Genomic DNA, 18,733 nt, shown 5'->3' with positions numbered 1-18,733 from the left:
CTTCTTCCTTAAGGACAGCTGATTTCCAAGGAGAATTTCACTTTAGGCCTGTGTCCTGCTGGGAGCCCCAAGACAAATGTCTTTCCTCTTTTGTCTTCTCTGTTAACCCTGGGTCACTTCCAGCCTGTGTCAAATTTTTAGTTGTTGTTATAACTGAGCCCCCACTAGTTCCCAGTTCTGAGGACATCTTTAACCTTGGGCCAGAAGAGAGAGGGCCAGCCCCAGCCCTGGGAGGACGGTGGAGTGGGAAATGAGGGGTTGGGAAATGAGGGGGTGGAGACCGACGCCCCAAAGAAAAGTACAGAAAAGGTCAACACGTGCTTCCTGGCCCCCGGTCACGTTGCTGGACTCCAGTGTGTGGAGGCTGAGTTGAACTGAATCCAGGGAGAGAGCCCAGACAGCAGGAAGGACCCAGCTGGGCACTTTGCATGGAGGACATTGCCATCTAGTGGTCATTCTGTCTTGAGCCCAGTGTCAACATTCCTGGAATCTGAAGCCTTCTTCAGGGTCCTTCAGCCTCCTTTGCTCCCTTGCCACTAGGTCATGGACAGTTCAATGCCCCTGATCGGAGAACACGTGGAAGAAGACAAGCAGTTAATGGCTGACCTTGTTGTCTCCAAGATGAGCCAACTCCTGGTGCCAGGGGCCACAGTGCCCTCACCCCTGAGACCTTGGGTAAGGTTCTCTTGAGAACAAAGAATAGTGGCTCTGGAATGAAAGCCCCTAGGATTCAAAGAAGATAACCCCAGGCTGGCATCACGTAGAATGGGGTGGGGACAGAGGCAGGAAGGGCCTTGCAGGGGCCCTCTCCCCTCATATCCAGTAGGAAGAAAATTCCTGTCCCATCAGCCTTTAGACAGATTGTTAGCAACATTCATCTCTGTGTTCCCATGTTGGACCTGAGCGGAGGTGTGTGCAAGAATACATTTACACAGATGCCCTATGTCCTCTGTGCACAGGTCAATAGAAACTATTGTGTCTCAGGCTTCTCCACCCACCCCCCAAACCAGCAATCTCACAGACACACACACACACACACACACACACACACACCGCACAGGCCCTAGCAGGGACTACCGGACCACTCTTCAAAAGTTTACCAGCTTGCTAGCCTTCTGGAAAAGCAAGTTTCAAATCTTTCCCCCAACCCCAGCCCCTCCTTATCCCACAGAAACTCATCTCTTCATAGACAGGAGGGAAAGTAGTTAAACTCAAGGGGCTGTTTGGAGCCAGGGGGCATTTGCAGCATCTTAAAAATCTATTCTAAAAATCTATCATGAGCTACACTATAGAATTGTGCATCGTGGATTTTACATCGGTAATTTTCTTTTAAGGCTTATATAAGGCTTAGCCTCCCACCAGAAATACTGTAGCCACTGGCATCCTTTCTCTTCTCTTGCTCTAGGGTCCACAGATTAAACCTGCAAAATCTCCAGGGCAAGGCCAGCTAGGACCTCTACTAGGACAGCCTCAGCCAAGGCCATCTCCACAAGGTAAGCCACAGGTCAGCCACAGAGAGACACTGTTACTGATGACATTGAAATGCAGTGCAGAGGACTGTGAGGGGTCTCAGTGAGAAGAACTCCTTTTGTGCAAGCATGAGGACATGAGTTCAAATCCCCATCACGTAAGTAACAAGCTAGGCATAGGCAAACATGCCTATAGCTACAGCACTGGAGGAAGGGAGAAACAGGCAGTTCTTGGGAACTGGCTAATGGGTTAGTCTAGCTCAAATGGTGAGCTTCAGGCTCAATAAGAGATGCTGTCCAAAACAGTGTTTCTCAACCTGTGGGTCATGACCCCTTTATGGTTGCATATCAGATATCCTGCATATCAGACATATACGTTGTGAATCATAATAGTAGCAGAATTACAGTTATAAAGTAGCAAGGTGGTCACTGAAATGTGAGGAACTAGATTAAGGGGTCACAGCATCAGGAAGGTTGAGAACCACTGGGCTAGAGTAAGGTAGGAAGCAATAGAGAAAGACACTCAGTGTCCTCTGACCTCCACGTGTACATCCAAGGGTGTGTACCTACACAGAGCAACTAAATAATAATTAAATTAATAAAAGTGCATTGCTGGAGACAATGGTTCTCTACCTTCCTGATGCTGCAACCCTTTAATACAGTTCCTCGTGTTGTGCTAACTCTAAACCACAAAATTATGTTTGTTGCTATTTCATAACTAATTTTGCTACTGTTACGAAGTGTAATGTAAAGATCTGTGTTTTCCAGTGGTCTTAGGCAATCCCTGTAAAAGGGTTGACCACACACGCATGAGGCCATGATCCATGAGAACTGCTGGTCTAGACAATCCATCCTGGCGCTTTATCCTTACTGTGCATACTCCCTCCATCTGCATGATGAGGACCCTAGGAGGGATGCTGTCCTCCTGAGGTCAGGGAAGGAGTTGGAAAGAGAGAACAGAAGGATTGGCTAAGTATTTAACCTGTCGGCCCCTGTGCTGGGGCCACTCCCTTCTACACTGGAATTCATCCTCCCTACTGTTCTGTAGAGGAAGCGTTCCTGTTTCCCTTTTCCCCAGTAGGAAGTTGAAGCTTTGCCCAGGAAGGCACAATGAGAGGATGGCTGGTTTACAAGCCTGGACCTTTAAGCCTTCTGGGAAATGTTATTTCTAGCCACTAGTGGTGCCTGAGTATACATTTGTGAGCCAAGCAGCTAGAGTGAGAAAGATAAAAGAAACTCAAAACCTATCCTCAGCTGCTGACATTATTCCTCAAAACCATCCCTGCACAACTCCAAAAGAGCCGCTGCTTGTTAGCAGGTGGATACAGGAAGGACCACAAGAGGCCGGGGGTGGGAGGGCATGTCAGAAGAATAGCTAAAGACCTCCTGGAGGAAGGGTCTCCCATGCAAGGGCTCAAGAGGAATACCTACAAGCATGTCTCTTGCAGCAGAGGAGGGTGCTCAGCTCCGCTGCTCTGAGCCAGCTGGGGCTTCAGAACAGCTTGGCATGGGGATGCCAAGGCAGATGATCTCCTGTGGTCTTGACAGAAGGTGTCTCCATTCTGTCCTGAACTTTCTAGTCACTTCTATTAAAGTGACAGATGGCTTCCTCTTCCACAGCTCTAGGAAACACAGTTCCCTCTTCTTTCCCTCCCTCCCTTCATCCCTTTCAGCCTTCTCTCTCTCCTTCCTGTAAAAGCAACGTTGTCTCAGAGGCCTACTGCCTCTGTCTGCTAACCTAGGCCGCCTAGTCCTGGAAGCTTCTAGCCTCTGTACAATCTAGGCCTAGAATGTTTTTCAGCATCTGGGACTTGCTGATGAATATATTCACCCTTTCTAGTTCTTTCTGATTTCTGGCTGGCTAATTCAACTCAGCTATCTGGTTCAAACTCCTCTCCAAGCTGACTGATTCAATCTGGCTTTTCTTGCCTTCTCCTGAATTGCTCTGCTTGGCTTCATACTAACTTTGGCAATATGTTCTAATCTTCTGGTTTCTTTTCACTCTCTGGCTAGTTCCGTCATCACCTTGTTCTCTCTTTTACAAAGAGAGGTTGAAGAGAGAACAAGGTGATGACAGAACTAGGGTGATGCCCCTTCCCTTCTCTCTCTTTCCCTGCTCTTCCTTAGGTAGCCTCTCTTTCCTTGTGAGAGTTGGCATATCCTGTTCTGTCAAATCTTTCTCTGATTCATCACTTTGTCTGCTACTCAATTAGACTTCACTTTCAAACCTGGGTGCTTCCTTCTAGAAACTAACTTTACCCTCATGTTTGGGATTAAAGGTATATATTAAGGAACTGTCTGTATACCAGCCAGAGGAATTAAAGGTGTTCTCTAAGGCTAAACCACACCACAACTAGAAACAGGTTTTTCCAGTAAACAGCACAATCTTGGGGTTCATAGTGTGATGAAATAGCTTACAACATTTTCCTTCTTTTCCCCGTTACTTTATTTATTTAGTATAACCCTCCCGATTAACTTCCTTTCTCATATAAATGCCTTTAAAATTGACTGCCTCCCACCCTGTATACTCTAAATATATACCCAGTAATCAAAATTATATTTAACCGTGGCCTAAAATACCAATTAGGTGGCACTTTAATTCTCAATACCTGTGATCAAATACTCTTCTCTGAATATAACAAACAAGGCATGATGAGTCACACCTGTAATCCCAGCATCAAAGAAGCTGAGGTAGGAGGACTGCTGCGGATTTAGCCTGGGCTACCAGTGAGTGCAATGGCAGGCCAGCCTGGGCTACAGTGTGAGATTCTGTCTCAAAAGGGTGAGTAGAAGGCTGAGGAGACAGCTTTGATCTTACATTTCAAAACCAAATGAAACAAACAAACAAACCACCTTGGTGTGGCACTGTGCTTGTAATCCTAGAGCTGGAGAGGTGGAGACTGGGGGAATCTTTGAAGCTAGTTTGTCAACTAACCTACTTGGAGAGTCTCAGTCTTAAAAAAGAAAAATTTTGACCTCTAACCTCCATAGGCAAGTTTGTACCCATACAGCTATGTGCACGAGCACACACACACACACACAGGGACAAGGAACAGGGGGCAGAGGGTTGGCATATAATAAATAACATACCCAAAACTGTGTTCATTCTGGAGGCCAGAGTTAGCCTCCCCAGTTATTTCAGAGTCTTTCTTCCAAAAATGTATTTTATTCTCTCTAGTGACAAGTCTTCACAGTTTGAATAACTCAGATCCCTTTACAATAAAGAACAGCAGCAGTAATTGTGTGGACAGAAACCTGCTAGCCCCACACAGGGCTTGCCCACCCACTTTCCCTTTCTATGCTATGCCCACCATCCGCCCCAGGGAAAGCAGGAAGAATTTCACAAAGGGAGATTGCAGGAGTCTACCATGAGGTCAGCTTCCCCTCGTAACAAAATACTCAAAACCAACTTAAAAAGAAGAGCTTTGTTTGGGCTCCTGTTTCAGAGGTTGAATCACATGACCCTTTGTTTGGGGCCAGTGATGACACAGTACTCACAGCAGTGGAAACATGTCATAGAAGAAGACAGTTTACTTGTGGAAACAGAGAGACAAGGCTTAGGCCCCCATCCCCCTTTCAAGGTCATGTGCTCAGTGACCTACCTTCCATTAAGCCCTGGCCCTTCTACTTTATCCCCAGAGTGACACAAACCTGGATGAAGCCCCTCACACATAGAGTTTTGGGGGCCTTTTAGACACAAACTAAAGCAAACCCTGTATAGTGAACAGTCACGTTCTGGAGGAGTAGATGCGTTCAGTCCAGTTTTGGTCTCACCACCTTTCAGGTTTAGCTAAGTGATAACGCCCCTGTCAAAGCTCAAGTTCCTCAGTGGCAAGGAAAGAAATAACCGCTTCCAAGTATAAGATAACGATGGCGGCCATTAGAAAGGGATCCAGCACAGAGGTGGATCTGGAGGACTTCAGCTCTCACTAGTAAGTCACGATTAATGACAGCTACAAGGCTCTTACTATTAATACCTGCTGTCTTGTAAACAATTCTAATAGACTAATAGATTGTTCTTCATGGTTGTCACTAGCAACCCTTCTGACACATGTAGCCCTCCTCCCCTCCAACCTGACAATACCAGACTTACAAATAGTACCAAAGTCGGGCGTGGTGGCACACACCTTTAATCCCAGCACTTGGGAGGCAGAGGCAGGCGGATTTCTGAGTTCGAGGCCAGCCTGGTCTACAGAGTGAGTTCCAGGACAGCCAGGGCTACACAGAGAAACTCTGTCTCGAAAAAAAAACAAAAAACAAAAAACAAAAAACAAATAGTACCAAACTCTGTATTCACTGCCCACTGAGCCCCTAGTCCTGCCCCCTTCTTCCCCTCTCTGGCCAGAATTTTTTAAAACCACTTTTGAATGGCAGCCCTTTAAAAGACAGAGAGCTAGTGTGTTCTGAGCTTCTCTCTGGCCCAGAGGAAAAGCATACTTGATAAAGAGAGATTATTTTAAGGAACATGTGGCTAAACTCTATGTGAGTGAGTTGAAAAATAATCAATTTAAAACCAATTAAAGTAATTAAAGGAAACACTCAGTGAATTAACATTCAGACCAAAAATAACAAGGCTAATTTTAAAACATTTTCACCAGTTTCTATAAATAACAAGGCACATTATGAACTTGTTTTGAACTTACTTTCAAACTCAGTGAGGATGAAGTTTCCTTTTAATAAACTTCATCTTTTTAGGATCAATTAATTCCGTGCTTAGGAAAAATCATGTGTGTGTGTGTGTGTGTGTGTAGATACATACATACATACATACATACATACATACATACATAGAAAGATAGAAAGATAGATCAAATAAAAAATACTAAGTTGCTTGCTTTGCCAAAAGCTGTAAGAAATAGACAAAGTATCTCTTGATGGATCCCAGTGGTAATAGTTAATGAGTTATTGAACCAGGACACAGATTTTAGATGAAAGGAGAAAGCAGATGTTTTGTTTGACCTGCACTGAGTTGAGACAACAAAAATGTAGTCAACATACAAAACTCATAAACCTTTTACTTAAACATCTGGATTTTATCTTCAGTCTCCCACCCCTACTCCTGGTCAGTTTTTAGCCTCTCTAGAAAGCACAGATGTGCTCTCCCCTTTTGCATTTCCACAGAGACAAGAATCCATTCCTTTTTTCTTGTGTTTATTTCTTAGGAAGAGAATGAGTACTAGGTCTTACACCAAGTGGGAATTAAGTCTTGGTATTTGAGATAGTGTCTCGCTCTAAACACAGACTGGACTGAAGCTCATTGTCTAGCCAAGGCTAGCCTCCAGCTTTCCACAGTCCTCCTGCCTCAGCTTCCTAAGTGCTGGGGTTACAAGTTACTATGAGTTACTGTGCTTGACTCCATACACCTTCCTGATTGATTACCTCTCACTTTTTGCAATAGGACTTCATCCCTATTACATCAAATCTTTACCTATGACCTCGTTACAGTCACATGGAGGGTTAAGGTATCCGAATTTGTAAAGAAACATGTTTCTATCTATAACACCATCTCAATCCCTATCCTGACCCAATGGCCCTGTGAATCCATCCAAACACTCGAGCGTGAGGCCTGCTTGTCAAATGTGCAACTTCCCAGGGTTTCTCTGTTACATGACTTTGTACATTAATGCTAAAATGAAAAACAAACACGTGCTATCTTATAAGCTGCCTTTTCTCTGTTTAGTGGTGTATACTTGGCATATACTGTCCACAGGTCAGTTAAAGGTACCCTGTCACACCATGTGACAACCATTCCAGACTCCATTATCTAAATGCTTTCTTGTGGCTGCTTTTGTTTTGACACATGGTCTTATGTTGCCCAGGCTGGCCTTGAATTCTCTACGTCATCAATGAAGACTTTGAACTCCTGACCTTCTTGCCTCTGCCTTCTGAATACTGGGATTACTGGCATGCCCCACCATGCCTAACCATGCTGAGAATCATTAATAGGGCTTTGTGCTTACTAGACAAGTACTCTACCAACTGAACTATGTCCCCAGCCATCTAGATGTTTCCTGATGTTCCTTAGCCACCTTCCCTGAGATCTGGCATCTATCTTGTTTTTAGTTATAAACAACATGTTTATATAAACATGTATTAAGTGCACAGTCACACCAAGCAACTTGAAATTTAACTCTTTCTTCATCTTGTAGGGGGCCCTCGTCAGGCTCAGTCTCCTCAGCCTCCCAGATCTAGGAGTCCATCCCAACAGCGACTCTCCCCGCAAGGCCAGCAGCCTGTGAGTCCCCAGTCAGGATCTCCACAGCAGCAAAGGTCACCAGGCTCTCCACAGCTATCCCGGGCATCTGGTGGCAGTTCTCCAAACCAGGCCTCCAAGCCAAGTGTCAGCCTCAGTTCACATAACCGGCCTCCTGTGCAGGGACGCAGCACCTCCCAGCAGGGTGAGGAGCCCCAAAAATCAGCATCACCTCACCCCCACCTCAAGTAAGTATTTGAGAGTCTTAATGGGTATAGAGTTGGAATGCGCCCAAAGATGAGCTGACTCGGGGGCCCAACAAGGCCTTGCCTAGGATTCATACAGTGGGAAGTGGACCGACCTTCAGGGTGGACCAGCAATTTGAGAGTACAGATTAGGTCATATATCCTCATGATCCCTGGATCAGTCATCACTTGCTGTGTAACAAACAAACTCAAATTTATGCAGCTGAAGAAAAACAGTTTTCTGGCTGCCCTAATTTCCTTTCTGTTGCTGTGATAAAACATTTCAGCGAAAAACACTTTTTAGAGGGTCTGGAGGGACAGATAGCTCGGGGTGAGAGGGGGGTAAGAGCACTCTTCCAAGCTGGGGAAGGACCGAAAGCCCAGAAGTAGATGCAAACACCACAGGAAGACTAACAGAGTCAGCAGACCTGGACTCCTGGGAACTCTCAGTATCTAAGCCATCAACCAAAGAACAAACACAGGCTGGGATGAGTCCCTTGCCACCTCCCCTCCCCACTCCCCCCACACATACATAGCAGTCAGTCAGCTCAGGCTTCATGGCTGCCCTGTCTGGCCTCAGTGGAAGAGGATGTGCCTAATCTGGCAGAGACTTGATATTGGGGGCAGGGGGGAGGGAGTCACCCTCTCAGAGGAGAAGGGGAGAGGGATGGAGGAAGGGACTCGGTGAAAGAGGGCCCAGGAGTAGGAGCAGCCTTTGGAATATAAACAAATTAATTTAAAAAAAAAAAAAAAGCACTCTTCCAGAGGACCATAGTTCAGTTCCCAGCACCCACATGGTGGCTAACAACTATCTCTAACTCCATTTCCACAAGATGTGACACCCTCTCCTGGCTTCCATGAGTACTACATGCATGTGATGCATACAGATCCATGCATGCAAACTACACATACACATAAAATATAAATAAAAGCTTTTAAAAACAATTTTCTAAAAGACATAGGGAGGAGAAGATCTGTTTTGGCTTCCAGGTCACAGTTCATATTGAGAGAAATCAGGAAAGAAACTTGACCAGGTACTTGACATAGTAACTATGGAAGAATGCTATTTGCAAACGTGCTCACTGACCCATGCTTAGCTAGCTTTCTCACACAGCCCAAAAACCACCTGTCCAGTGAATGATGCTGCTTACAGAGGCTGGAGCCTCCTGCATCTATCAACAAGCCAGGCACTTCTCCACAGACATGCTCAGGGACACCTCTGATCTGGACTGCCACGGACCCTCAACTGAGACAAGGGCTCTAGAACAGGAACTGCCTGACTTCTCAGCTAATTCTGGGAAATCTGAGGGGAAAACTGGAGTCTGGTCTATCCAGCTGTGGCTGACATGCCCCACAGAACACAGAGCAACCTGGGATGGAGGGAAGCTTATAAGCAGTGCATGCTCCCTGCTTCTTGCTAGAAGGCCTATCTAAGCCAAATACTTGTCTCTAGGAACCCCAATTTCTGTACCTAAGAAGAAGGACAATACTATGCACGATCTAGGCTAGCATCATGCACACACTGTAATGCCTGACTTCTGGTCTCACCATCTTTTAGTGACCCCGTGCTCAGCCAGCAGGCTTCAGGGCCAGCCCCAGACTCATTCCCTTGGGAGCTCCAGCCTTGACCATCTCAACCTTTTTGCTTTCTGTTTCAGCAAATCTCAGTCCCTGACTAACAGCCTCAGCACATCAGATACCTCCCATCGAGGGACCCCAAGTGAAGATGAGGCCAAGGCTGAGACAATCCGCAACCTGAGGAAGTCCTTCGCCAGTCTCTTCTCTGACTAGCCCCTATCCAGGCTGGAAGACAGGCAGGCAGGCAAGAAGACTCAATCACTGGAGCCTTTCTCTGGTTCCCTCCTTCTCAGCCTTGATTCCTAACAGAAATATGCTTCCTAGAGACGCAGAAACTGACGATCTACATCCATTCCCCCCTCCTTGACCATGACATTCCAATGCTGTCTGACTGAACGGTAGCCTTGAGAGCCCCTAGGTTCCTCAATACGAGCCCTCTAGACAGACAAGGCATCACTACATCTACCATATGCCTGCTCCCCTGCCGCCGGTACCAAGTGAGATGTCTGTGTGGCTTGTTTTTGCAGTCTTATTAGTATGTTGCTTGCCTTTGGGCAGAGGCCCCCTTCTAGGCCTTGACTCACCTTCATCAAATGCATACATTGTAGTCGGTCCTCAGCAACACAAGAGGCAATACTCTTTAATGGTGGTTTTGCAAACAGAAATAGGGAAGCCCAGCCTGGGAGCCCACTACTCACCTGAAGCTAACTAATGCCATCCTTGCTGGGAGTAGGCTGGCAAAGGCCCCCATCACAGCTGGCCCTCATGGTGACCTTGATGTCAATAGAAAGAAGCTAGATCCTATGCAACAAGTGGAACCTTTCAGACCAGGACAGAGGAAACCCCACAGAGCCAACAGCAGGAATCCAGAAGAGAGAGCTTGTGTTCCCAGGGGAGAGGGACACAGGAGGATTGTGCCTGTGTGACCTCACACAGAATCTGTTCTTTTTCATCCTTAAGGCTAGATGGGAACCCAGAGAAAGTGAATGGCTCCCTGTCACAGGATCAGAAGACACAGTGATGGTTCAACACCCTATCTGCTCTGAAAGAGGAGTTAGTAGGTCACTCAATTTATTGTGGGAGATCCTTTAAAAACAGGGTGTGTGGTTTTCTTTAGGAGCTACTGAAGCCTTTTGGAATTTCTTCCAGAAAAAGTTCCACTCTAACCTTGTTTTCGGCGTAGCCACAATGACTACGATGGTTTGCTGCAGAGCTAGGCAAAGTGGTCCTGATTCCCTTTTTAGTGGTCTTTCCCCTGTACCAGATGGCCTCCCAGGACCACATCACCAAGCACCTGGTGCTAGAAACATTGTAGGTGCCAGAAGCCGCCTCCTGGTCCCCAGACAGACCCAGAACATCAGAACAGAGCCATGTCCTCTCTCTATACAGCCCCTGTGGCCTCCTGAGGCGTGCCCTCGCTGCACTGTCTGAGGGAGGAAAGAGTTGTTAACTGAAGAAGCATCTGCTTATGCTTCAGTTCTGCATATGGCCTGGTGATCATCTGAAGCCTCCTTGGGTCTCCAGGAGCATAGAGGCCATCGCTATGATTTCTGGGGACTTTGTTTTCTTGAAACAATCTCACTCAGCAACTCAGGCTGGCATAGAATGTATTATGTAGCCCACACAAGTCTCAGACTCAGCGATTCTCCTGCTTTATCAGCCTCCCAAGTGCTGAAATTACATTTATGAACCACCACACCCAGCAAGCAATCCATCACTTTTGGGTCCTCCCAGCCCAGACATGAGTGGCAGAAACAAAGGGTAGAGACCCTGTCCTGCCTTGGATCACTTAGACCCCTGTATTTCTGCAGAATGCACCTTTCAGCTGGTTTCCAGCAGGGATCAGCTCAGTATAAAAAGTGGTAGCTTTGCCATTGGCTGCTAGAGATCCGGTTAGCCCTCAAGGTCATCCTCTTTCTCCTTACCTCTTCCCTCTCCCTCTTGATCAAGTCAGTGTTGAGAGCAAGCGTACTGGAATTATTTCAGAAGCCCTCCTTGGCCTCCCTTTCCATATCCTTGGTTTGGAGTGGTAAGTTGCAGCTGTGATGTAAGATCATGTAGGTCCAGTGACCGCTGAGGCCATCATTTGGAGCTGGACATACAGGACTTAGGCCTAATTGAAATTGACCAGAATCAACAGTAAATAGGCTGTGGTGTGAAGGTGTAGAGGCCCTCCCAGTACCAAGAAAGCCCGGCCTGTTTTATTGCTAACCTCCAGAAATTCAGTGTGAGGAAGACAGTCCCCAGGCATGGCCACACCCAGAGTGCCCACATCTCCCTCATTTTACTCAACTGCTCTCCTGTCGCAGGATGAGGCTGCAAAGGCTTCCGGAATGCTTCTGGAGGCTAATGGGGATGACCCAGCACGTGGTGAGACACATGGCACAACTGTCAGTGCATTCTCCTAGACACATCTGCTCCCTGGTAAGGGAAGAAGTCTTGAGGCCAGCACCCCCCAAGCCATGCTTTAGGTAGGTCAACCAAAGGAGAAAAAAGATCAGTCTGTGAGTCCGCAGAACGCTGCTTCTTCCTCCTGCCCCTCCCTCCCTCCTCTGCTCTTAGCTCTTGCACCTTTCTCTAGAGCCTCTGAAGAATGTGAGGGGAGACAGAAGGAAGGAGTGTGGTGTGGGAAGTAAGATTTGAAATAACAAAAGAGAGTCTGTGAAGTGAGCTCCACAGAAGAGGATGTGGATGCTAATGCCTGGCTAATGACCTGAATGAGTACATTAGGATGTAACATCCTAAAGCCCCATTACCTCATTTCGAACGGTAACTCTTTCTAGTTCCTGATATTTGCTTCAGTGACAGTCTGCTTCCCCACCAGACCCTGAGAAGCCAGGCCTTGCTCATGGGGCATGTGTGGAGGAAAATCAGAACACCAGCTGCACAGAAGCTCCTGACAATGACAGTTGAAGATGCTCCTGAAGCGCACTCCCATGCACACACACACACACACACACACATATACTGACAGACACAGAGATTAAAAACAGAGACAGACAGGCCGGCAGGCAGACACAAACAGACAGGCAGGCAGGCAGACAATGGACGGACAGACAGACAGGCAGACAGGAGAACTTTGCATTCTGAACAAGGGTGAGAGGCATCACAGAAAGCCACGCTTTGAGTGACTAAGAACACAGGGAACATAGGTGGCAGCCATCACTCTACAGCACTCTTAACCTTGTCTAAATGATAAAACAGCTCCTGACACACAGTGGAGTAAAAACCAACAGCAGGAAGTTTCTCAAAATGTAGGCCATGGCCCTGGACATAACTACTTATAAATGCCCAGAAAACTTTGCTTTACAGCACAGCACTGTGAACTTGTAGTTAGAGAACTCAGAGCCTGCAGTTGGATCAGCCCGCTGAGACTGGGCTGCATTCTGAAGCCCGGCTGGGAGGAATATATGTCAATCACCAGTCTTGCTAAGGACCCGCTCCTTTGACAGGCAAAACCAGTGGCTCCATAAATGACCATGTGGCCAAAATACTCTCATAGTCTGCCCTTTAAAATATCTCAGCAATCAATGACATCCCTCCAGGATCTCAACTACAGTAACACAAATGCCTTTCAAAATCTAAACCAGGCCAGGCATCCTGATTTTTACAACCATGCAAGTATGTCTACATCCATGATGCAACACTAAACTGTAGCCAGCACTTTTATCTAATTTCCAACTGGCCTGAGAATGAAAACAGAAGCCAAGAATATAGATACATGTCTGTCCAATGGAGCCCACATCTCTCTCCAATGGACTGTTTTTCCCACAGCCTAGTACATGTCGTTAACCCTCAGTAACTGTGACATTTAGAGGTAGAAAAGGGCAAAAGGAACAGGGTAGGGCCATTGTAAATAGAATCTTAAAGGTTTTATTTATTGGGTTCTGCTCTTTTACAATTTTGACCCAAACAATAGCATTTTCCTTCCAAGCTGACCTAATGAAGCCGAGACACAACAAAGACCTATTCAATTTGTACACAATGACCAGGGACTTCCAAACACGACCCCAAAAGACACCTCAAAACAGCCACAGCACACTTCCTCCAGACCTGTCCCATGATTAGATGATGCTGCATGGACTTTGGCTGGTGGCAAATCAACTTTCAAGGTACAGAATGCCCACACCATTTCTCTTTCCCCAAGGCTTCTGGGCTGCTGCGTCCACTGTAGCATGCACTTAGTCTATTCCTCAAGTATCAGATGTGGCAGTTCTTCAGTATAACTTTAAAAGAAAATCAACTGAAAACTCCATGTAATGGAATCGCCACTGCCTCCAGGAAGTTCTCATGTGAATATCCATAAAAGCAGCACCAGGGAGGTGAGCTGGCTGAGCACCTGGGGGCTGGCACAACAGCACCAGGGGTGCGAGCTGGCTGGGCACCTGGGGGCTGGCACAGGAGCTTGGAGCAGCTGCTCAGTGTCTGTTAGGTACTCAGGACTCTCTTTAGGTTACTCTCCTAGAAAATTAGGAAAATAATGACATGTATGTGACAGATTAAGATTGGAAAATGGATGGTTTCCTAAATTGAGGAACTCACCTGGAATTAAACAGAAATATAAGTAAAAAGAGAAAATAGAAAAAAAAAACCAACAACAAAACAAAACCACTACCAGACCCAGGAAAGGAAGCGGCCTTCTACAGGAGAGCCTCACAGACTATACTGATCAAATGTAGCGCGGCTTTGTAAACAAGGCCCCAGGGCCATGCGTGAGGACCAGCTCCCAGCAGCAGGCCCTTCTCTTCTGCCTCATAAAACGGCTTGGTGGTTCATTTAGTGTCTTGAGAAGTGGTGAACGGCTGCAGGTTAGTCACAGGCACCGGTTAAGCCAGCCTTGCAAGTACGTACAAGGGGTAACATAACTATCACCAGGACCAGTCCATTCCCTTCAAGAGAGCTTGCACATGCATCTCTAGGCTTCTTATCCCAGAGCCAAGTCAGCTGATAGAATTAACCTGGTGGCAGATGCTGTCCTAAACCACAGTAGCTGATTAAACTGTTTAATGTTTAGACTTTAATAGGAGGCAGCACTTTGGGCTTGATTGAAGACAAATGGGAAGGCTGGGTGACAAGCAAGCCAAACTCGTCTATTTAGGAGCATAAAAGACGCAGAACCTCTTTTGTGTTCCCACACCCAGGCTTCCTATGCAGATCTAACTGGTAGACCTAGAGAAGAAAGCAAAAACACCCAGAGGTGGTCATCAAGTCTTGAGAAGTTAAACACTTTTCATACCCAACATTTCCTTTTACTGTGGAGTATCAGAAAAACAAGGGTTAACAACTCGCATGGGATTTCCAATAGAGAAGAAAAGAAGTCATATCAAATCAAATCTTTAGGGTCTCGATAGATCGGTCAGTGTTTGCAGTACAAGCACAAGGACCTGCATTTGATTCTCAGAAGCCATGCTGAAAAGCCGGGCAGGACGGTGAGCACTTAGAATCTCAACCCTGGGAACATAAAGAGAGGTGGAGACTTGCCTAGCATACTGCAATACCCTTATCCATACAAGAATTTACAAAACGCCGCCAGCACTAGAGCACAGCAGAGCACCTATCTAGCTCTTCTCCAAGGCTCAAATAGGCAGATAGGAAGAAAACAGACCTTGGAACCAACTCTGAACAGAAGAAGGAGAAGGAATATCCAACTCTGCCAGTTAAGAATTACAGAGATATGTATGGCCTCAGCAACTGAGAGGAACTAGGAAAAAAGAGCTACAGAATTCAGGATTTTTACACAGGGAGTCACAAGTTGGAAAGGGTTCTTCCCAAGACTCAATTATTACCAGCCATGACAAATGGGCATTTTCCACTTACAGTGGCAAGGGAAGGAGAATCAAGATCCTATTACTAAAAAGTGACGACTGGAGAACTTAGGGGCCGAGAAAGATGTGAGGCCAATGCACTGGGGCTGCACCATTCTCAAGCACTTACCATGGGCTTCTAGGCTGTCCTGCTCCCGTTACAGTGCATGGAGATGACATCAACAAAGCCATGCAGTGAACAAGCTACTGCCAAGCCATGATCTCACTCAGTATCAGCAATACGTAAAGCTCCAAAGCCCAATGACAAGGATGCGTGCGAGACGTTCAAAGCTTCTCAATATAAAATTAACTGCTAGTCAAGAGGAAATGTTTTGAGGACTCTAATAAAAATTTTTGAGAGGTACCTAAGTTTAGGTTTAGAGCACTCTGCCAATTATCTTAAACTCAAGACTTGCAACATCTGCCAGTTAAGCCCAGTGAGGCTGACACCAGCACCATCAGAACCTCCCAGGGCCCATTTGGAAATGACTTATATTCTGAAAACTTGTATTTGGTGCTCTGGTCATCACTGCTTCCCATGCTAACATTCAGCCACACACACACACACACACACACAAACACACATGTACACATACACACATACTACATGGGGCAACCTAACATTCAGCCACAAAAACATGTTCTGAAATAGACTCTAGATCAATCAAAACTTCAGGGTGACCCCTTTAGCCACACTCAAATGAAGCCTATGGCATTCAGTGGACATTAAGACTGTCCTGTAGATCATAGAAACATAATGTTAAAGGTCACATCACCTCTGGCCTCTAGAATATCAAACAGAATTTTCTTCACTGTGATGCAAAGACTCAAAACACATGTAGCAAAGTCTCACTCGCATAGAGGACTCAAAATATCCCTGCAGCACATATTCCAAGCCATTTCCTAATATGCAAACAGGTTTTTAAAAACAGGAAGACATTGGCACTATTCCTATTTTCTGCAGATGCTAATAGCATTTTATTCCTGTGCAGCAGTTCCAATTTAAATGTGTCACTACAGCATGTTCCTATAGTTATTTGTATTAAGTGTTTGGGCTTTTTCTTGTTGTAGAATAAATAAATGTTGAATTTTGAGTATTTTAAGTCTAAAAATCATAATCTCCTAGCAAGAGGGGGCTGTCCTTGAACAAGCACATAAAGGACGTTGCTGTTAAGACTGTCTCTGATACCAAAACAGAAGGGGGAAGCTTAGGTGGTGATGTGTCTGTCAACCCAGTGGTCTTCGGAACCCTTGAAGTTCCTCACAGAACCCAGAAAGCTGCTAAGGAAAGGGTTGGGCTCACTGAGTTCAAGCGCACTAGTTCCACTTGTATCATGCTGTAAGGTGAGCTTTCACCCGACTGAGCACCAACGATAAAAACACACTTCCTATAATCAACCACCCTTCACACTGAGAAGCATCCTGATAATTTTCAAATACACAAATTCATGGTGTGACTAATGTTTTCCTACTAAATACATCCTTAACAAAAGTCAAGTCTGCCATACAATTTTTACTTTTATTAATATAACACAAAACATTATCAATACCACAATCTCCATCCCAGAGGTGAATCCAGAGTGGAGAGACCAGCAGTTGCCTATTCCCAAGCTGACCCCTCTTTGAGCAACCTTGTCCTTGGTGCCCACAGAACCAGAAACCAACAGCAGAGATCAGCATCCAAGGAAACAGCATCCAGTTTCCATAAAGTCTCCAAATTGGTCACAGGAATGGCAGCCGGCTGTCAGTTGACCTACCCCTGCCGGGTCTGAAGGGAAATCTGTTGTTGGGGATAGCTCTTCCTGGCAAGAGGGAGTGAGGTCCTGGAAGTGGGTCAACAGGATCAAAACGTGGTCTGAGTGGGTGGAACTGGCCAGGAAGCTCCCCAGGCCTTGGGATGAGTGAGGTGACTGGGTCTCCAACACTAGGCAGTATCGGCCTCTCATCATATTCACCACCAATGATTCCTGGAGGAAGCAGCGAGGTGGGAAGGTAGGCCCTGGGGTAGACGGGAATGGGACAAAATGGGATAGGGTGGGCTGATGGTAGGAACATTGCATGCCGCATCCTCTGAGCCTCTTTTCTTTGTATGTGCTTCTTTCTATACAACTGTAGAAAAAACCGGGGGGGGGGGGGCGGGAGGGGAGAGACACAAGATATGGTGAGCAGTGGAGGTCATCCCAAGCTCTAAGCTATGTCACTGCATAAAGTCATCTGCATTTCTCTTTCTCACACTCTATGCAAACACGGCAGACACATGATAGAACGGTTGCCAGCTTCTACCACATGGAGAGCCTGGACTCCAGATGCAGTGAGCTCTGATCTTTACTTTGCTGCACAGTGACTGTCTAATCTGAGGTATCAATAAGCCCAAAACAGGAAAACTCAGTGGCATATATTTTTAAGAAAAAAATCTAGCATTCCATGGCTAACACAGGCTTAGCTGAGCCTTTCTGGGCATGCAATTTAAGGGTTTGTTGAAAACATCATGTTATAAATAATATTCAGGTACAACAGGCACCTTCTTGTTTTTCATCCCTAGTAGATTGCAATTTAAAGCATGCATAAGTGGCCATTTAAAGGGCAGAACATAGACTAAAGAACAATACTGTACATTCTGCAAGCAGCTGAGGGCTTTCATTCAGTTATTTTTTTCTTGAGTCCTTCAACCCAAAGAGTTTTCCTCAGGCCTATCAGTGATTTTTATAGTCACATTCTGCAAATAAAACCATGTATCTTATTCTTTTCACAATGTAGAATGGTATTAGATTACCCAAACACAATAAGATTTTTGTGGGGAAAAAAAAAAAAACCACCTTGTTATACTTCAATGAAAAATGTATTGACTTTTCTTTGAAAGCAAGGACTAAGCCTAAAATTAAAGACATTTTCATTACCAATATTTAACAATAAATTTAATTTTAATTGACTTTATCATATCACTCTAAAAGTAAAAGGAACCTTTCAATCTTGACTCACTACTTATCTGAGTCACAAAGCATTAGTCTTCATATTTAAAAGTACCTACTTCTTTCCAATCTGTATCAGGACCTCTGACAGTACCATCTGAGAAAGTAAAACAAAATAGAAATTATTACAAACCACTTCATGCGTCCAATATCAAACAGTGCAGACATGGGCGTCTGTCCGCACCCACTGCACATCATTATTTCTACAGTGAGTCAAGTGCTCTTCACTGCTATGTGTACTGCTAATGGTAAGCAATGACCCTCAGGACACTGTGGGACAGCATGTGCCTTCTGCCCCAGGCTCATGAAGGTGTGCCAGCTGCTTCTAAGCTGTGTCTTGAGTTACACTAACCTGGCCAACAGCATCTCTAACTAACTGGATTACAGCCCACATTCATTCCTGAAATCAAACTGAGCAGACTTTCTTTTCTAGGTAGGTTACATATTTCCTGACCACCAAAGAGTATGAGCACAC

General features: G+C 45.7%; 2 protein-coding genes across 5 annotated transcripts in view; one reads left to right on the top strand and one right to left on the bottom strand.

The window, feature by feature from the left end:
• The window catches only part of Syn3 (synapsin III), a 438,182-nt gene extending 427,785 nt beyond the window's left edge, over positions 1–10,397 (top strand). For both annotated transcript variants that reach the window (XM_021173742.3, XM_029482726.2), the window contains exons 11-14: positions 541–675; positions 1,406–1,493; positions 7,619–7,910; positions 9,566–10,397. In XM_021173742.3, coding sequence (XP_021029401.1) covers positions 541–675; positions 1,406–1,493; positions 7,619–7,910; positions 9,566–9,698 — 648 coding nt within the window. In that variant the 3' untranslated portion in view covers positions 9,699–10,397. The remainder of the gene's footprint in view (positions 1–540; positions 676–1,405; positions 1,494–7,618; positions 7,911–9,565) is intronic.
• Positions 10,398–16,789: 6,392 nt separating this feature from the next.
• Positions 16,790–18,733, bottom strand: part of Fbxo7 (F-box protein 7) — a 28,461-nt gene continuing 26,517 nt past the window's right edge. For all 3 annotated transcript variants that reach the window (XM_021173992.3, XM_029482725.2, XM_021173993.3), the window contains exons 8-9: positions 18,318–18,355; positions 16,790–17,398 (exon numbers count right to left, since the gene is read on the bottom strand). In XM_021173992.3, the coding sequence (XP_021029651.1) occupies positions 17,012–17,398; positions 18,318–18,355 (425 nt within the window). In that variant the 3' untranslated portion in view covers positions 16,790–17,011. The remainder of the gene's footprint in view (positions 17,399–18,317; positions 18,356–18,733) is intronic.

Source organism: Mus caroli, unplaced genomic scaffold (assembly GCF_978045245.1).
Source record: "Mus caroli unplaced genomic scaffold, Mus_caroli_1 scaffold_9, whole genome shotgun sequence".
Taxonomy (NCBI): domain Eukaryota; kingdom Metazoa; phylum Chordata; class Mammalia; order Rodentia; family Muridae; genus Mus; species Mus caroli.
Note: the sequence above shows the minus strand (reverse complement) of the source record. Positions and strands in the feature narration are given on the sequence as shown.